At 69.2% G+C, this 17,857-nt stretch overlaps 6 protein-coding genes across 6 annotated transcripts; 2 read left to right on the top strand and 4 right to left on the bottom strand.

Annotated features, from left to right (window-relative positions):
- Window positions 1–137: 137 nt before the first annotated feature.
- Window positions 138–840, bottom strand: CHLNCDRAFT_19927 (hypothetical protein; the record flags this gene model as incomplete). Its single annotated transcript, XM_005850777.1, has 3 exons — window positions 138–191; window positions 368–604; window positions 757–840. Coding segments are annotated over 3 exons (375 nt in total), but the record flags the coding sequence as incomplete, so codon positions are not given.
- Window positions 841–1,632: 792 nt separating this feature from the next.
- On the top strand, window positions 1,633–3,410 carry CHLNCDRAFT_29747 (hypothetical protein). Its single transcript, XM_005850488.1, has 6 exons — window positions 1,633–1,750; window positions 1,875–2,005; window positions 2,164–2,294; window positions 2,430–2,552; window positions 2,737–2,976; window positions 3,164–3,410. Exons 1-6 carry the CDS (start codon window positions 1,644–1,646, stop codon window positions 3,167–3,169), a joined length of 738 nt encoding a protein of 245 aa, XP_005850550.1. The 5' UTR covers window positions 1,633–1,643; the 3' UTR covers window positions 3,170–3,410.
- A 2,858-nt stretch (window positions 3,411–6,268) lies between these two features.
- On the bottom strand, window positions 6,269–7,943 carry CHLNCDRAFT_48524 (hypothetical protein; the record flags this gene model as incomplete). Its single annotated transcript, XM_005850778.1, has 6 exons — window positions 6,269–6,457; window positions 6,594–6,772; window positions 6,849–6,885; window positions 6,950–7,210; window positions 7,487–7,677; window positions 7,826–7,943. 6 exons carry the CDS (start codon window positions 7,941–7,943, stop codon window positions 6,269–6,271), a joined length of 975 nt encoding a protein of 324 aa, XP_005850840.1.
- An 89-nt stretch (window positions 7,944–8,032) lies between these two features.
- CHLNCDRAFT_140433 (hypothetical protein) lies at window positions 8,033–10,068 on the top strand (the record flags this gene model as incomplete). The annotated part of the gene is made up of 5 exons (XM_005850489.1): window positions 8,033–8,038; window positions 8,709–8,979; window positions 9,157–9,263; window positions 9,395–9,669; window positions 9,864–10,068. The coding sequence occupies 5 exons, from the start codon at window positions 8,033–8,035 to the stop codon at window positions 10,066–10,068; spliced, it is 864 nt and encodes a 287-aa protein (XP_005850551.1).
- Window positions 10,069–10,489: 421 nt separating this feature from the next.
- Window positions 10,490–13,170, bottom strand: CHLNCDRAFT_140434 (hypothetical protein; the record flags this gene model as incomplete). The annotated part of the gene is made up of 9 exons (XM_005850779.1): window positions 10,490–10,519; window positions 10,632–10,664; window positions 11,008–11,112; window positions 11,285–11,368; window positions 11,547–11,798; window positions 11,996–12,282; window positions 12,556–12,736; window positions 12,990–13,038; window positions 13,124–13,170. 9 exons carry the CDS (start codon window positions 13,168–13,170, stop codon window positions 10,490–10,492), a joined length of 1,068 nt encoding a protein of 355 aa, XP_005850841.1.
- A 282-nt stretch (window positions 13,171–13,452) lies between these two features.
- Window positions 13,453–16,741, bottom strand: CHLNCDRAFT_34059 (hypothetical protein; the record flags this gene model as incomplete). The annotated part of the gene is made up of 9 exons (XM_005850780.1): window positions 13,453–13,899; window positions 14,040–14,203; window positions 14,332–14,412; window positions 14,529–14,630; window positions 14,771–14,903; window positions 15,381–15,587; window positions 15,772–15,912; window positions 16,065–16,280; window positions 16,400–16,741. The coding sequence occupies 9 exons, from the start codon at window positions 16,739–16,741 to the stop codon at window positions 13,453–13,455; spliced, it is 1,833 nt and encodes a 610-aa protein (XP_005850842.1).
- Window positions 16,742–17,857: the final 1,116 nt, after the last annotated feature.

Consider the following 17,857-nt stretch of genomic DNA (forward strand, 5'->3'; position numbering starts at 1 on the left):
TGCCTGTCCAGCCGGTGGCCAAAGCGCTTGTAGTAGGCCTCTGGGTTGAAGGGCTCGAAGCCGGGCGGCAGCTCAAACAGCTCTCCCTTCTCGCGCAGCTTGCGGGGCGGCATGTCAAAGGGAACCAGGCCGGGGTGACCCTCAAACGTGTGCCGCTCCCCCGCAAAGATGCGCAGCTTGCGGGCCATGGACTGCAGGGGGAAGCAGGGCAAGGCAGGGGGGGGTGAAGGGCGGCGGGGCGGTGGGGAATGCATCCCCCCGGCACGCAGCGCGAGGAGGAGTGCTGAGGCGTCAGTTCCCGGCCTCACGCGTCGCCATCTCCCTCCCAGGGCTCTCTCTCTCTCTCCCGCCAGGGCCCGCGCCTCACCCGCCGCAGGTTGTTCTTGGGAAGCATGCCCAGCACGGCGCCGCGCAGCACGGCGTCCGGCTTCTTGGCCGCCATCTGCTTGGCGGTGCGCTCCTTGAGGCCGCCCGGGTAGCCGGTGTGCCAGCGGTACAGCTTCTGGTCCCACTTGCGCCCCGTCAGCTCCACCTCACCCGCATTCACCACCACCACCACATCGCCATCGTCCGCGTTGGGGCGGTAGGTGGGCTTGTCCTTGCCCTGCGGCCAGGGAGCGAGAGCGGCAGCAGGAAGGTTGGGGTGGGGGCGGCATAGTGCAGCGGCGTGGCAAGACATCTGGCCCTGGCTGTGGCAGGCAGCCCTCTTGTGCAGCAAGGCAAAGCTGCCTGGCACCGCCCCGCCGGTCGGCCCACCTGCAGGATGGTGGCTATCTGCGAGGCCAGGCGGCCCACCACCTGCCCCTTGGCATCCACCAGCCGCAAGCGCAGCCCCTCTAGCGAGCGCACGCCCTGCAGGGAGCACAGCAGGGCAGCAGGCGCGAGTGACGGGCACCGGCAGAGAGGGTGTGGCTGCCACCGCTGGCGCCACCGCCAGCCTGCAGCACAGCCGATGCGCGTCCAGCCTGCCGCCCAGCATCGCTCACCCTGAGTAGCCTCGGGGCGCTGCTGCCCATGTGGGTTGGTCTAGGGAGGGAGCCTGTTGACAGGCGGGTAGGATGACCGGCGAGGCAGGGAAGGGACGGTGCAGCAGTCAGTTGGTGCAGGAGCAGGGATTGCGTGCTGCAGGCACCGCAGGAGCCTGCAGATGCTCTACATCTGTGGCAGCAGAAGTTGAAACCGCAGCAAGCAGGCGGCGGGGCGGCGGCGGAGGCGGAGGGGCGGGCGGCGGAGGGGAGCGGCGGCACCGCCCTGTGGGGCCAAGCACAGCCGGCGCGGGCAGCATTCGGCATGCTGCAGCTGTGTAGGCCGCAGGACGACAAGCGGGGCCAAGTTTCACGTTTGCATCTGCATCAGCTCACCCCTATGCTGCTTCCTGTGTGAATCGAGATCCAGCCCTCTTCCAGGCTTAAATCAATGCCAAGGCCACCATGCCCAGGCTGTGCTTTGCTACCAGTATTCTTCCGCTGGGCAGTGTTCTGTAAGGCGTCACCCATGCGCCCCCTGAAGCAGGTGCACAGGGCGACCTGTGCAGGTATGTGTTCGGGAGAGGGAAGCCACGTACTGCGGTAGTGCCGCTGGAGGAGCTGGACAGCAGCACGCGCTGTTCACCCTTCTTCTTTGTGTACCCTTCCTCAATTAAAATGGCCTCACGATGCGACTTCGAAGGCAGCAATGACGCAGGCTGCTTCGCCACCCTGACCAACGCCTATGCCATTACGGCCCTGGGCGCGGCGGAGAACTTCTACAGGCAAGCCGAGGCTGTCGCAGCGGTGGCCCGGAGCCGCGGGTAATGCATGGTGCGGCGGCGCAAGTCCCTCGGGACTTGCCTCACGGCTGGCACCGCTTGCGGGCCACCTGCGCCGGTGCTGCAGCGTGTTTGAGGCGGAGCTAGCTGACCACATCCCGGTGATCAAGACGTCGGTGGCGGGGACGCGGCTGGTGGGACGGATGACGGTCGGCAACCGCAACGGCCTGCTGCTGCCCAATACCACGACAGACCAAGGTGCGCAGGGGGGCAGAGCGGGCGATGTGGCAGCACCCATCCGATGTGCCAGCGTGCTCCCACAGCTGGCGGCAGGTGCAGCCGGGCCGTGCAAGCAGCGGGTGGTGTGGGCGGGTGTGATGCTGCCTGCCTGAAGCCCACCCTAACCCTTCCTGCAGAGCTGATGCACATCCGTAACTCGCTGCCGGACGAGGTGGTGGTGCAGCGCATCGACGAGCGGCTATCCGCGCTGGGCAACTGCATAGCCTGCAACGACTACGTCGCCTTGATACATCCCGACATCGACAAGGTGGGCGGGGTGGGGCGCTGTGGGGCAGCGGGCTGGCTGAGGCGGCGCTGAGCGGAGCTGCTCTGAAGCTCGTCCTGCTCTGGCGCTCGTCCCGAGGGGGTGCTTGAAGTTTACTGCGGCGCCGGTTGTGTGCAGGAGACGGAGGAGATAGTGGCGGATGTGCTCGGGGTGGAGGTGTTCCGCCAGACCATCGCCGGCAACGTGCTGGTGGGCAGCTACTGCCAGTTCACCAACCAAGGAGGCCTGGTGGCGCCACAGGTGCGCAGGCCAACCCGCCGCCACACGCTTGCCTTGCCTGGCGGCGCATGGCCGGCCGGATGCTGTGCTGTGGCGAAGGATGCCCCTCCTCGCCGTCTGCACAAGCATTGTTGCCCTTTGCCGCCACTCGCAGCCCTGTTGTTGATCATTGCTGGTGGTCTGCCTGCCGTGCCGCCCCCTGCAGACCAGCGTGGAGGACCTGGACGAGCTGTCCAGCCTGCTGCAGGTGCCGCTGGTGGCGGGCACCGTCAACCGCGGCAGCGACGTCATCGGCGCGGGGCTGGTGGTCAACGACTGGGCCGCCTTCTGCGGGCTGGACACCACGTCCACCGAGCTGAGCGTGATTGAGAGCGTGTTCAAGCTCAGGGACAGCAACGCCGCCAAGATTGTGAACGAGATGCGCGCAAGCCTGATTGACAGCATGGTGAGGCGGGGGGTGGTGGCAGCCGCCCGCCAGGCTGTGGGCCCAGCTGTCCGCGTTGGGGGAGGCGTGCTCAGCAGCAGCCCCAGCTGCCCACGCATCGGTTGGACTCCCACCAGTGATTGGTTTGGCAGCTGCGAGCGCAGCCCTGCTTTCCTGCCAAACGTCGCCTTGTTTGCCCACTGTGCAGATCTGAGCTGGCGGTCTGTGCCGGGGCTGAGCCCAGCTGGCGGCGTGGCGTCATCTGCCGCGTTTGTGGCTGGGCCTCTGTACACTACTCGCCGCAGTGTCCTCCTTCAGTTTCTGTACACGATTTGCGCCCTTCCCGCCCTCCTTGGTTTTGTGCATCGAGCATGAGTGTCCGATTTGGACTCATTGCACAGCGCGCTGTGCTGCTTGCACTGCTGCCATTACACACCATGCAATTCAACACAACATAGGAGAGAGGTGCAGGAGGCCCGCCGGTCTACATATGCGTGGCAGCAGGCATGGTGAGGGTATCCCATGAGAGGCGGCGCTGCCAAAACTGAGGTGGGGAAGGTTGGGGCAGATGGCGGAGAGAGCACACGAGCCGCACAGAAGCTAGAGAACACGGAGAGCATTGGGACATGGATTGAATTAATCATATATGAGAGAGTATCAGGGGAGCAGATCGTTGTGGGGGTCATGAGGTTCACATGCGCCTCCAGCTGCAGTGCGCAGTTGGGAAGCCGCTCAGTCGCTGTCCTTGGCTGCACCGGCAGCGGCAGCGGCAGCGGCCTTCTCCGGCTCGCCGACCACGCCAGCCTCCGCTGCCGCCTCGGCCAGGCTGCTGCCCTCGCCCTTGCCTTCGCCGCTGGCGCCGCCCAGCTGGCCGGCCTCGTCTGCCTTGCTGGCGGGCAGCGGCGTCGGCTGCAGCGCAGCCTTGCGAGCATCCTTCAGAGCCAGCGCGGTCTGGTGCAGGTCGCGGATGGTGCTCATCGCCTCCGCCTGGCTGCGCTCCATCTGCCGCGCCCTGACCCTCTGGTATCCGGAGAAGAGCAGGTCGGAGGTGACGGCGGCGATATAGGGGGCCAGCAGGTTGCCTGCAGCGGGGCAGGGGGCCAGTGGTGGTGGTGGTGGTGGCTGAGCCCAGCTCCCTCGCGAAGTGCAGCTGCCGGACTAGCTGCAAGGCTGCGCCACAGGAATGCCCCGCGTGGCACCCCCCCAGGCCACCCCTCCAGGCCACCCCCACCCCCACCCCACCCACCCGTGAGCAGGAAGGATGTGGCGTAGGCGGCCCACTCGGTGACGTCGCGCGCCCCCTCCACCGCCGTGCTCCACCGCCGCTGCCGCACCATGCCGTCCTTGACCTTGGTCAGCACCTTGCGCATGCGCGCCCGCTCCTCCCGCGCCTTGGGCCCCACCCTCACCTGCGCCTCCTTCACATCCAGCTGCTCCTCCGCCGCCGAGATGAGCCTGAGCGGGAAGAAGGCCTGCTGCACCAGGATGGCCAGGCTGGCCGCGGTGCAGCCCACGGCGGCCAGCACCGCGCCCGCCTGCGGCGTGGCCAGCTGCAGGCCCAGCAGCCCCACCGCCTCCTCCGCCCCCGCCTCGTACAGCCGGTCGATGGTCCACCCCGCGGCCCAGGTGAGGATGATGGCACGGTACAGCATCTGTGGGCGGGGGTGAGGCGGGGCGGAGGTGGTGGTGCGCGCACGTGTGTGTGTGTGCGTGTGTGGCGCGCTGGCGCCGGGTGCTGGGCAAGGTAGTGCCGTGGCCCTCCACTTCCCGGCAGCGCCCGGGCCATGCGGCAAGGGCGTGTGCAAGCAGGAGCGGCGCAGCGCGGCGGCTCGGGGCAGCCCACCTCCTCCGCCAGGTGCCAGGTCAGCACCAGCACCAGCTCCAGCGGGAGCCACAGCACGCGCCCCACATTGTCGGTGGCCTTGCCCTGCGCCCGGGCAGCAGGCGCGGGCGGTTGGGCACAACACGCGGTGGCCCCAAACGCGGTGGCCCCCACACGCGGTGGCCCCCAGGCAGAGGCGTGCAGGCGTGGCCCCACCGTACCGCCCCCTCACCATCTGCACACGGTACAGCGCCGCCAGCGCGGGGTGCTGGTCGGCCCGCACGGCGATGGTGCGCTCAATGTCGACCAGCTCCTCGCCAGCGGGCTCCCCAGGCCCTGCCACGACACCCTGCTGGCCAGCCGCGCCGCTGCCTGGACCGCCGGCATCGCCGCCGCTGCTCTCGCCGCCGCTGCTGCTGCGGGGCGTCTGCTCGGTGGTGGTGATCACGTCTGCCACCGCCGATAGCGCCCCCGCGGGCAGCTCCTCGCTGCCCTCCTGCTGCTGCTGCTGCTGCTGCTGCTGCTGCTGCTGCGCGGCGCCGCCGCCCGCGGCGCCCGCCTCTCGCTGCCTCAGCTTCTCCGCCACCGACTTGGGCGCCTTGATCTTGATGACCTTGGTGGTGGTGCCGGGGGACCAGTCTGGGAGCATGAGGAAAGAGTCGAGGGCCACCACGGGCACGGCGCACTGCAGGCCCAGCAGCGCGTCGTGGCTGTCCCAGTGCATGGGCAGGGCGTTGAGGTGCAGGAGGTAGCCGCCCGCCACGGCCAGGCTGCCGGTGACGCCGGGGTATCTGGAGGGGGCAGGGCAGGGGACAGGCCGGGGTGGATGATCACGCTGGTGGGAGGCAGGCGGCACTGCAATTAGCCGCGGCGGCGGGAGCTGCCGGTGGTGCCAAGGCTTGCCAGCCAGCCCTTCCACCACACCAGCACGCCCTGGCAACCGCCCTTACCGACCTGACCAGCAACGTGCCCAGCAGCTCAAGCTGCAGCTTCAGCGTCGTCTCGCTGCCACGAACTGCCGCCTTGCCATCGCCGCCTCCGCCGCTGGCGCTGGCCACAACCCCAGCCCGCCGCCATCCTCTGCTCTGCGCGCTGCCCCTATGCCTGGGAGCGGCTAGCCAGGCGCTGTTGCAGGCGCCACGCGCTTGCTCTGGAACCTGAGAACCTCCGTTGCCGGTTGTGTGCACGCCCAGTTGTAGTAACCTGCTCTGTGGCAGCGTGCCGCGTGCCGGCACCCCGGCGCAAGCCGACATGGGCACAAGCGAAGCAAGACACCCCAATGGAATGGAACACACGAACCCTGAACCCAGGATAATGTGAGAAGCGGGCCTAATGACAGAAGGTCATAGCCAGTTAGTTCGAATGCACCCCACCCATCCTTCCTATCCTGCTCATGTCCCGCACAGGCGCGCGCGTACCGCCACCGCCGCCCGCACGGCTGGACATACGACTCCATGCATTCGAGTGTTGCAACAGAGAGTAGGTTGGGGATCACGCAATGAAGACGATGAAGAACATGAGGAAGAGGAACAGCACGCCCAGCACTTTCATGGCCAGCAGGCGGTTGCCCGAGATGGCGTTGAGGTACTTGAGCAACTGCGCCTGCCCCGCATCCACGTTGCCCAGCGTGTCGTCCACATTCTCGTCAATCCGCATCGCCATCTCCCCCTGCTCATGCACCTGCGCTCAGGAGGGTGCCGGGGGCAGGGGCAGGCCGAGGTTGTGGCGGCGGTCGCGGTCGCTGCCGCCGCAGCCACATACACCTGTGCAGCCGTCCCCTGCAGGAGCCACCACCGCGGCCCTCTGCCCCACCCACCATGTGCGCCAGCTGCTGGAAGATGCCCCCCAGCTCCACGATGGTCGACTCCACCTGGTGCAGCGCCTCGTTGCGGCTGGCCAGGTACTGGTCCTGCTGCGGGACCATCAGCGCCTGCTGCTGCTGCTGGCCCCCGCCGCCGCCGCCCAGCAGCGGCGCCGACTCGCCCTCGCCGCCGCCTTGCAAGCCGCCGCGCACCGCGGGCTGACCCAGCGGGTTGCGCGCGTTGGGCGGCAGGAAGCTGGCGCCTGCGACGGGCGGTGCGGCGCGGGAGGGGGAAGATGAGGGCATGCTGTGGGCAGCATGAAGAGGACAAGCGCAGCACATCAAGCGCGGCGGTGCAGCTGCAGTCAGACCCGGCCGCACGCACCTGGTTGGCTGAACAGCGGCTGCCTGCTGCTGGCGCCGGCCTCCGGCGCCGCTGAGAACATGGACTTGCGCTCGCGGTGCGCCTTGAGGCTGTCTGTGCGCGTGGTCAGCACATCCCTGAACTCCTGCGTGGCGTCCTTGAGCCGGCTGCGCAGGCTGTCCACCACGGTGTGGCTGTGGTCCGACGACTGCTTGTTGGGGCCGCCCCCCGAGAAGGTCTGCAGGTCGGAGATGGCCTGGTTGAGGGCCTGCGAGGGGAGAGGGCGGGGGCGGGCAAGGAGGGCGGGGAGGGCGGGGAGGGCGGGGTGGGGCAAGGCCAGAATGGAGAGGGCACGCCAAAATGGAGAGGGCACGCCGGCGCCGCGCTGCTGCCGCCGCGCTGCTGCTGCCGTCCACAAACTGCATGCTCAACAGGCGCAGCCGCATCCCTCCCAGCTGCCGCCACCCTGCCCCGGTGCCGCCCCGAGGCGGCCCCAGAGCCCAGCAGGCCCGCCGCCACCAGCAGGCCTGCCACATGCGGCCACCTGTATGTCCTGCTTGACCACCGTGGACAGCTCGTTGATTTCCTCGGCCGGGTCGTCAAACATGGAGGTGCGCCGCGCCAGCTGCGCCAGCTTCTGCAGCTTCTGGCTGGTGCTGTGGATGCCCATGCCAATCTTGCCCGCCCGCCGCGCAAACTCCGACTGCGGCCCGCTGCTCGGGCCGGCCAGGGCGGCTGCAGGCACGCAGGCGGCAACGTGCGGTGAGCGGTGCAGCGACGGCAGGCAGGCGGGAGCTATCCAGAAGCTCATGCGCCCAAACAGGCCAGCCAAACAGGCTAGCAAGCAAACAGCTCGGAAGGCGGCAAGACCCCCTCGCCTCACCTGCCGCGGCACCCTGGCCGCTGGAGCTGGGCAGGCCCTGCTGCTGCTGCAGCCGTGCCACAATCTGCTGGAACTCTGGCGTGCGGTCCCGCACGCTGCTGGCCGCACTGCTCAGCATGGCTGCAACGGGCTTTGTTGATTGGGCGGTGGGGCGCGGCGGCGAAGGGTGGCGGCAGGTGGTGGTGCTGTGGCCGAACTCAGGTGGCCATGTGTGTGCTGCTCTGCAATCAAGGCGGTAATGGGGACGGCTGAGGCGTGCGCGCAGCCCTGCTTGGGCACAGGCAGCGTCTGGCGCAACGAGTGTGAAGCGGCTTGGGGCCGGTCGGGAGATGTCTCACCAGCTGCAGTAACCAGTATGAGGTCCCTGTGCGCTGCCAGGGCCTGTTTAGGAGCACCCGATTGAAGTGGGCGGGAGATCAGTCGCTGACAGAAACCCAGGGCGTAACCAGCGAGTCGCAGAGTGCACCTAGTATGGGCTAGGAACCAGGACATCGACTGCAACGAACCAGAGGCAGTACAGGTCTCTGGCAGATGACGCCCCCGGCTCCCCATGCCCTTGCGCCCGATCGCCCTTCCCCGCTCAGTCCCAGTCTCGGTCCCTGCCGTTTGCAGCCAGGCACGCTCGCTCCCACACAGCCACCTCCACTCTGCAGCCCCTGCCGATTTCCAGCCCTTCTGGCCTGATTTCCCACAAACCTAGCGATGGTGTGTTCGTTTGGCCGCTAGCTGATTCTCTTGCGGGCAGCCCGGCGGCACATCAGCTGACGCCCGGCTGCTCGCCCCTTGGGCGAGCCAGCCCGCTCAGCGCACTGCAGTTGCTGCCCTGCACTCCCCGCCCACCACTCGTCGCCTCTGACCGCTGCCGCCGCACGGTCCTCTGCAGGAGGCGCTGGTCCTCGACCTGACGGTGCCGGCGGCCAAGGAGACGGCGCTGCTGGAGCTGAGCAAGAAGCGGGAGTCGTTCCCGGAGCTGGCGCCCTACCTGTGGCACAGCTTTGGCACGATGGCGGCGCTGCTGCAGGAGATTGTCAGCATCTACCCCATGCTGCAGCCGCCGTCGCTCACCGCGCACGCCTCCAACCGCGTGTGCAACGCGCTGGCGCTGCTGCAGTGCGTGGCCTCGCACCCCGAGACGCGCAGCCTCTTCCTGCAAGGTGCGCCCGCTGCCGTCAGGCGCTGCGCAGCCGGCGACAGCCGCATGTGCCGGGACCGTGTTGACCTCGCAGCAGGGACGCATCCCGCCCTGCCCCTCCTACCAGCACGTTCCCGCTACCACACACAGCCCCTCCACCCTTTGGTCCGCCTCTTCCCCCCCCTCCCCCGCCCCGCAGCACACATCCCGCTCTTCCTGTACCCCTTCCTCAACACCATCAGCAAGACGCGGCCCTTTGAGTACCTGCGGCTCACCAGCCTGGGGGTCATCGGAGCGCTGGTCAAGGTGCGCGCAGCAGCCGCGGCGGCGGCAGCGAGCTGGGGCTGGCTGGGCGCAGGGAGAGCTCCCCCTCGCTGCTGCCGGGCTGCTCTCACGTCTACCGCCGCTCCTTCCTTTCCTCCCCTCCCCTCCCCCAGGTGGACGACACCGAGGTCATCAACTTCCTGCTGTCCACCGAGATCATCCCGCTGTGCCTGCGCACCATGGAGACGGGCAGCGAGCTGTCCAAGACGGTGGCCACCTTCATCGTGCAGAAGATCCTGCTGGACGGCGTGGGCCTCTCCTACATCTGCGCCACCGCCGAGCGCTTCTTCGCCGTGGGAGCCGTGCTGAGCAGCATGGTGACGGGCCTGGCGGAGCAGCCCAGCGTGCGCCTGCTCAAGCACATCATCCGCTGCTACCTGCGCCTGAGGTGCGCAAGGGGGGCCCAAGGGCAAGGGCCAGGCTGGGGGGGCCGAGGAGTGCGCCTGGCTGCGTGCCTGCCCTTTGCCGCTGCCTGCGCATCTCTGCCACCTTGCCGCGGATGCCGCACTGTGCCGTTGTGGCAGGGCCTCCCGTTCCCCTCCCCTCACCAGCGCACGCGCTCGCCCCCGTTCCCGCCCGCAGCGACAACCCGCGTGCCCGCGAGGCGCTGCGCCAGTGCCTGCCCGACCTGCTGCGCAACCCTCAGTTCACTGCGTGCCTCAAGGACGATGTGACGACGCGGCGCTGGCTGGCGCAGCTGCTGGTCAACGTGGGGCACGTGGGCGATGCGGCGGCGCTGGGCACAGACGTGGTGGGGCCCACCCCGCCCGTGCAGCAGGTGGCGTGAGCTGGGCGGGCGGGCAGGCGGGAGCATTGACAGCTAGGAGGGCACCCACATGCGCAGCCGCTGTGTGCTGCTGCAAGCCCGTTGCGCCTGGCTCCCCTTGAAACTGCCATAGAGGCGAGCTGCGAACTGTCGTGCCTTTTGCTAGGCAGTGCAGAAGCAGTGAATGGGGCAGTGCACAAAGATGAGGCGGTTGGCTGGCATGCACACAGGGAAAAGAGGGGCAGGTCATGTGATGGAAAGCGATTGAGGGGGGCAATTTGCAGGGCTGGCTGAACACTCGCACAACAGTGAGGCAACACATGGGCACAACAGTGAGGCAACACATGGGCACGCTGCGTCCATTTCTGTGCTTACAACGGACAGCTGAGCTGCGTGGCCCTGTGAGCGTAGTCCTCTCTCTCTCGGCGCTGCCTGCGGCCGCTCAGACGGTGATGTTCTCGATGCTGTGCTTCTGCAGGCAGGGTCCACAGGGCGGGCGTGGCACGGTGAGGCCAGAGCATGGGAAAGCTGGTGCCCCCTCCCAGCGCCGCGACCAGCCTTTCCAGGCAGGCTGTGTGCCGCACCTTGTCGATGCGCTTCATGATGCCGGCGATGACCTGCAGGTGTTGGCAGGGAGGGGGAGGGTTGGGCCTGGCACCAATTGTGGTCGCTGGATTGATGCGCAGCGGCGATGCAGAGGATGTGTGCAGACGCGCAGCAGGGTGCATGGCCAGGGCAGCGCAGCACCAGGGCCTCATCAAAACGTGTTGCATCTCAACACTACTGAGTTTCGGCATAGGATTGTTCATTGTTTCGACAATCAGCGGCCAGGTGGCGGGCAGGCGGGCGGGCAGGCATGCATCCATGCATGCAGGGATGCAGGTGGCAACTGGTGGAAGGCTTGTGCATGTGTGCCAGCAAGCGCAGCAGCAGCAGCAACAAGCAGCAGCACAGGCACACGCCCCGCAGGCGGCCTGCCTTGTTGGGCCCGATCTCGTAGCTGCGCTCCAGCCCGCTGTCCAGCAGCGTCTTCACGCTCGTCTCCCACTGCACCGGCGCCGTCAGCTGCACCATAGCAACACAACGCGGTGCGGCCAGGTGCGGCGCTTCTCAGGGGCAGCCGGGGCGCCGCAGCTGGGGCGCACCGCTGAGCGGGACCCCGCCGCTCCTCGCCCCACAGCTGCGTCCCTCCCTAAAGTCCCTCCACACCAGGCAGCACCCCACCACACCACCCCACCTGCTGTGCCAGGATCTTCTTGATGGTGTCGGGGTCGGAGTGGGGGGCAGCATCCACATTAGATATGACGGGGATGCGCGGCTCCTGCGCCCAAGGGCAGAGGCGGGAGAGGGGTGGGCGGGGAGGTTGAGCTGGCCACGAGGCGCCTGGAAAGCCAGGTGGCGCGCCGGCGCCGGCGCCGGGCAGCCCCCGCACCGGCGTGGCGGCACACCCCCATGCACACGCGCACACCCACACACATACGCCGCCCTCGGTCCCCCACCTGGATGGTCGTGCCCGCCAGCGCCTGCTGCAGCTGCTCGCGGGCCGGCGCCATGAAGTCGGTGTGGAAGGCGCCCGCCACCGCCAGCCGCACCGTCATGCGCGCCTTGAACCCCTTGGCCAGCCGCTCCACCGCCTCGCACCCCGCGATGCCGCCGCTGACCGCGTAGTTGCCGTTGCAGAGGAAGTTGGCGATGCGCACGCCCTGCCCCTGCGGCGCCTCCTGGCTGGCGGCCTCGCACAGCTCCGCCACCTGGCAGGGGGAGGCAGGCAGGGGGGGAGGCAGGCAGGGCAGCGGAGGTTGCGGTGGCGGCAGCAGCGCATGTGACACTCCACCCCACCCCCACCCCAACTCCAGCCAGGATGCGAAGAGCACCACCCCGCGCTCCGGCGGTCGGCGCCGCGGCAGCGCCCCTCCTTGTCCTTCCCCGCCGCCCCTTCCACCCCCACCTTGTCTGCCGACAGGCCGATGACCGACACCATGCCCGAGGGCTGCGCGTCCGCGGCCGCCTGCATGCTCTCCCCGCGCAGCTTCACCAGCCGCAGGCCGTCGTCAAAGCTGATGGCGCCGGCGTAGGTGAGCGCCGTGTACTCGCCCAGGGACAGGCCGCAGCAGACGTCGGCGGCGGCCGCCGCCTCCTCCCCCTGCTCTGCCCGCAGCTTCTCCAGCGCCGCCAGGCTGGCCACGTAGATGGCGGGCTGGCTGACGGCGGTGGAGTCCAGCTTGTCCTTGGGGCCTGCGGGGGTGGTGGTGGTGGGTGGGTGGGCGGGATGAGGGGTGTGCTTGGTGAGGTGATGGGTGGGGTTTGTGTCTTGCACGGTTCTCTGCGGTCTCAGTCAGTCACTCGGGTGATGGAGGGCGGGCGGGGCGATGGAGGCGTTCGCAGCAGCAGCGATTGACACGTCTTGCAGGCAAGGAGCGGCGGCTGCGCGGCCTGCCAGCACACCGTCTGTGCGCAGCCCAAGCACACACAGGCGGCCCCTGCCCCCGCACCCGCCCGCCCACCCACCCTCTGCGCACACCGCCAGCAGGTCGTAGCCCAGAATGTCAGAGGCGCGGTCAAACAGCTGCCTGGCGGCGGGCACCGCCTCCGCCACCTCCTTGCCCATCCCCACCGTCTGCGCGCCCTGGCCGGGGAAGAAGAAGGCCACCTTGGGCTGGTAGTCGGCAAATTTGGTGTCAGAGGCGGCCTGCGGGGCGGGCGGGAGGGGCAGGCAGGGCACGTGTGGCAGCTTTGGGTTGGTGGAGGGCGGTGATGCCTGAGTGGGGTGCTGGAGCTCGCTGCCGAGCTGGTTCAGTGCCACCAAATGCCGCTGGATGTCCATGGTCGCTACCAGAGTGGCTGCCCACATGCAGGCCCCACGCCCAGCCAAAGGCTGCCCACCCTGCCACCCGCCTGCCACCCGCGCCAGGCTGCTGACGCCACCGCCCCTGGCGCCGCACCTGCACCACCACCTGCCGGCGGGCCTGCTTGCCGCGGCGCACCGCAGCACTGCAGGGGGCATCGCGATCGGGCAGTCAGGCACCGTTTCAGGCCCAATGCGCGTGGTCCGGCATCTCCCACCGCAACCCCTCACCCCAGTCTCTGCGCGCGAGCCGCGCTCTGCATCGTGGCAACCTGCATCCTGTGAGCGCCTAGAGCCAGATGACGGGAAAGAGGGGCCCCGATCGCCGGCAGCGCGCCTGTGGCATGAAAGGACCCAGGACGCCAGAATGGCGGCGGCGGCGGGCGACGATGCGCACTGGGCATTCCATTAAAAGAGCCAGCTTTCGCGTTCCCATAATTTACAGATAAACATGCAGGTTGTGATGGGCACAGGTTGTGATGGGTACAGCAGCATGTTTTAATTCCAGGGGCAAGCCGCTACCAGCAGTGCGACACGGCAGGGTCAGTCCATCATGGGACTCAGATTGCGGCGGCGAGGCGCACGGCGTCGAGGGACAGCAGCTGAGGCGACATCATGCCGACCTGCAGCTGCTGCAGCACCGCCAGCTCCGCGCCGCTCAGCGGGCGGCCCAGAGTCGCAGCCATCACGGCAGCCAGCGCCGCGGCGGCAGCGGGCGCGGGCGCTGGCTGCGCCGCGGCGCCGCCATCGCCGCCGGCGTCCTCCCCGCGCACCAGCTTGAGCGCGGCAGCCAGCCGCGACTTCTTCTCTGGGTAGGCCTGGCGCAGCTCCACCGCCCCCTCCTCCAGCGGCAGCCCCGCCTCGCGCTTGGCCAGCTCCACTGCCGCCTGCAGCCCGCCCAGCTGGTCCACCAGCCCCGCCTCGACTGCCTGCTCCCCCGTCCACACCCGCCCCTTGGCCAGCTTGGCCACCGCCTCGGGCTTCAGGCCCCGACCCTCGGCCACACGCTGCGGGGTGGGGCGGGTGGGGGCGGTAGGGTGGCAGCCAGGGTGACGCTGTGGTGGAGTGCATGCAGCCGGGCATACATGCGTGCACGAGGAAAGAACATGACAACAAGCCATTGCGCAGCCCACCCCGTGCCGCCCACCTGCTTGAACAGGGCGTAGGTTGCGTCCATGAACTCCTCCACCCGCCGCCGCTGGTGCCTGGTGAAGGGAGTGAGGGGGGACATGGCGGCGGCGGAGCGGCCCACCGTCACCACCTCCACGCTCACGCCGTACTCGCGCAGGGCTGCGTCACACACCAGCTTGCCTGCGGGGACAGGGTTGAGGCGAGCGTGCGGGGGTGTGCGTGCGCGCGTGCATGCAGGTGTGTGTGTGTGGTGAGAAGTGGGGCGGGGCGGGCGTAGGAGCTAGCAAAGCGTGCGCAGCCTGCCGCACCTGCCAGCACCCCGATGCTGCCTGTCAGCGTGCCCGGCTGCGCCACAATCTTGCTGGCGGCGGTGGCGATGTAGTAGCCGCCTGCAGGGGGGCACACATCACACACACGAGCAGGGGGGAGCTGGTGGAGGGTGGAGGAGAGGAGGGAGGGGCCACAGGGCAGGCAGGCACGCCCCCCCACCAGCGCGCATGCTCACCGCTGGCCGCCACGTTTCCCATGGACACCACCACAGGCTTGCCCGCCCCCACCACCAGCGACACCTCGCGGTGGATGGCCTCGGAGGCGGCGGCGGAGCCGCCTGCAGGCATGGCAGGGCAGGGCAGGCAGGCAGGCAGTGAAGGGGAGAGGAGACTGGTGGGGCAAGCATCAGGTGGGGGCAAGCATCAGGCGGCCTCACAGACAACGCCACCCCAGGCCAGGCGCCCCACACCCCCACACCTGGGCTGTCCACCCGCAGCACGCACGCCTTGACGGCGGGGTCCTGGCGGGCGGCCCTCAGTGCCTTGATCACGGGCAGGGAGGCGATGGCGTCGGGGGAAGCGCCGCCCAGGGGCGGCGAGGTGCGGGAGGGCTCGGTGCCCAGGTGGATGGGGCCGGTCAGCGTGAGCACAGCCACAGCGGGCAGGTCGCCGCCGTCGCTTTGCTGGTCGGCGCCGTTGGCAGGCGCGGCGGGCGAGGGCGTGGGCGTGGCTGAGGCGGGCGGGGCAGGGCCCGCCGGCGCCTCCTCCGGGGCCGCGGCCTGGCCTGCACCCTCCGCGCCCTCCGCAGGCTGCTGCCCTGAGGCCTCCGCCAGCCTGGCCTGCGCTGCCTGCACCCTGCCCACCACAGCAGCAGGCAGCGGGGCCAGCAGGTCCCGCAGGTGCGCCATGCGGTGCAGCCAGCGCTGCTCCGCCTGCTGCGCCTGCCGCTCGCGCTCCACCGCTGCCGCATACTTGGACAGGGGCACGTGCGGCAGGGAGGCAGCCGGCTCGCCATCCGGCTCCGCCAGCACCGCGCGCAGCAGGCTGTCTGGGATGGCGTGCAGGTGCTGGCGGAAGGCCGCAGCCACCGCCTCCGCAGGCTGGCCGGTGGCCAGGGCGGTGAGCGCCGCTCGCGCCGCCGCGATGCTGTCGCTGGGCGGCCGCGCCGGCGCCATGCCCTCGCGCAGCCGCGACACCAGCTTGCGCGCCTGATCGCGGTGCAGCGGGGCGTCGATGAGGCGCAGCGCGGCGGCCTCCGCGGCCAAGTGCGGCGCGCCGTCGATGGCGCGCCGAACCTGTGGGCGCGGGAGGTGGAGGGTGGGGGGCGCGCGTCAGCGCTGGGGCAGCCCGGGCAGGCCACCTATCATGCAGTGGCCATGCAGCTGCCGCGCAGCGTGCAGGCCACGGCGTGGCAGCACAGCGCAGGCCAGCACAGCGCAGGCCCCCACCCCAGGCCGCCACCCCAAGCCGCCGCCCCACCTGCTCCTCCGACAGCCCCCTGCCCGCCGCGATGCCGCGCACCACCTGCGCGCCCAGGCTGGCCAGCCGGTCGCCCAGCGCCTCGCGCTCGGCGCGGGTGGATCCGCGGTACCGCAGGAAGTTGGCGGCGCTCTTGTACTCCTGCGGCGGTGGCGGCGGCGGGGTGGGGGTGCAGGCGGGGCCAGATGCTGGGCGCATGGGGGAGGCAGGCACCCATCTGCTGCCGGCTGGAGGATGCAGGTGAGACGTGGGCCCCACAGCCACCTGCCCCGCCACCTGGTCGGCTCTCCCACCTCACGGGCAAAGAAGACGGGCACGATGCGCCAGCGGTCCAGCAGGCCGCGGGCAAAGGGTGTGGCGGCTGCCAGGCCGGTCACCGACACCAGGCCCCCGGGCTGCACCGCCACCACGTCAAAGGCAGAGGCAAGGTAGAAAGCGGCGGTGCCGCCGGCACCGCCCTCCCCAAAGGCGTCGGCATAGGCGACTGTGGGCGCACGGCCCGCGGCTGCCTGCCTGCCATGCAGACAAGGGCGCACGAGAGGTGTGAGACGGCAGGCCGACACAGACCCAGCAGAGCCGCTCGGGCTGCCAGCCACGCCAGCCGGCACAAGCTGCAGCTCCTGGGCACTTGCCTGAAGTCTGCCACAGCATCCCGCAGCTCCTGCACCTGCGCCAGCCCCATGCCCGTCTGGCCCCCGAGCAGCGCCAGAAGGCCCTTCACGCGAGGGTCCCCGCCCGCAGCCCGCAGCGCCCCAGTCGCCTCCTGCAGCGACAGCTGCGCGGTGCCGGGCTGCAGCAGCGACTGCAGGCCCGGCGACCGCGTCACCTCCACAACCGAGCTGGCCTCCAGGTCCAGCTCAAGAATGAAGCCCTCGGCGGGAAGCGCGGTAGTGGCCTGCAGGGAAGCGGGGAGCGCCGGAGGTGGGAAGGCGCGCTCACGCCTGCGGCAGCTGCCACACAACAGCCGCATGGAGCTGCAGAATCATAGGCTGCGCAAGGGGGCGGCCGGGGCCGCCAAGCAAGGCGCACTCGCCTCGACGCGGCGGCGGGCCACAACGAAGCCGAGGGCGGTGGCGGACAGGGCCGCCGCCCCCACTCCGGCAAGCCCACTTTTGGCCCGCCCCTTAAGACGGCTAAACCAGCCCGAAGTCGTCTGCGCCATGGTGGCTGCTCAGTTCGTCGGCAAAACTGGTTGATCAGACGAGATCAGTTGGCGGGAGCAGGAGGGAGGGTGCGGCACCTCCAGAGTCCCCTCATGCCAGGGCCATTCGCGTGCATGTCAACCTGAGAAGCCGGAGTCGCACCAGGCGAACATGTGTTGCCCCCTGATGTGGCACCCTCCCGATTGGGCAACCCCCGCCCCCGCTCGCTCCTGGCAGCCCGCGCGGCGCTCCCCTCCCATACGTGAACTGACCCCATAGAGCCATGTTTGAGGGTTGAGCGGGGCGGAGCGGGGCTGCTTGCACACGTGATGGCATGCACGCTTCAACGCTCCCGCTGTCATCTCACCTCTCTAGCGTCAGAAATACAACTCTTACAAGCCAACCAACACGAACAGAGAGACCGAACAACAGAAATGAACAGGAAATATGAAGCCGCCACAGGCGGCAGCACCTTTCAGCGGAGACGGCAAAGCGTACAAGGCACACTTCTTCAATGGTTCTTGCAATTGCCACCCTTACCGGTTATACAGCCACAGTGCCGCCCACACCGCGCACCATTCTTCTTGCAGCTGCAGTTCCGGGTGCAGGCGCCGCGGCAGCCGCAGCGCACGGCTGCCTTGCCGCCGCCGGGCTGCGCCGCCATCGCCACATTGAGAGACACCACAGGCACTCCTCGCTGCGCCGTGCCGCTGAAGGTCAGCTCGCTGGCCAGGCTGGGTGGCGCCTTAGATAGCCTGCTGGCCTGATGCATACCCTCCACCACTCCAGCTCCGCTCCGCAGCCGGTACATGGTCACGCCAAAGGGCCGCTTGATCTCCACCACGCGGCACACGATGCGGTTGCGGCCCAGCTGCTTGCCCACTTTGCCGCGCTTCGGCGGCAGCAGCAGCACGTCATCGCCCACAGCAAAGTCCTTGGGGTGG

Source organism: Chlorella variabilis (genome assembly GCF_000147415.1).
Source record: "Chlorella variabilis unplaced genomic scaffold CHLNCscaffold_3, whole genome shotgun sequence".
Classification (NCBI taxonomy): Eukaryota; Viridiplantae; Chlorophyta; class Trebouxiophyceae; order Chlorellales; family Chlorellaceae; genus Chlorella; species Chlorella variabilis.

Coding starts and splice junctions, on each gene's coding strand:
- CHLNCDRAFT_29747 (XM_005850488.1), top strand. CDS start 1,644: ATGGCCTCACGATGCGACTTCGAAGGCAGCAATGACGCAGGCTGCTTC. Junction 2,295..2,429: donor TACATCCCGACATCGACAAG/GTGGGCGGGGTG, acceptor GGTTGTGTGCAG/GAGACGGAGGAGATAGTGGC. Junction 2,553..2,736: donor GAGGCCTGGTGGCGCCACAG/GTGCGCAGGCCA, acceptor CGCCCCCTGCAG/ACCAGCGTGGAGGACCTGGA.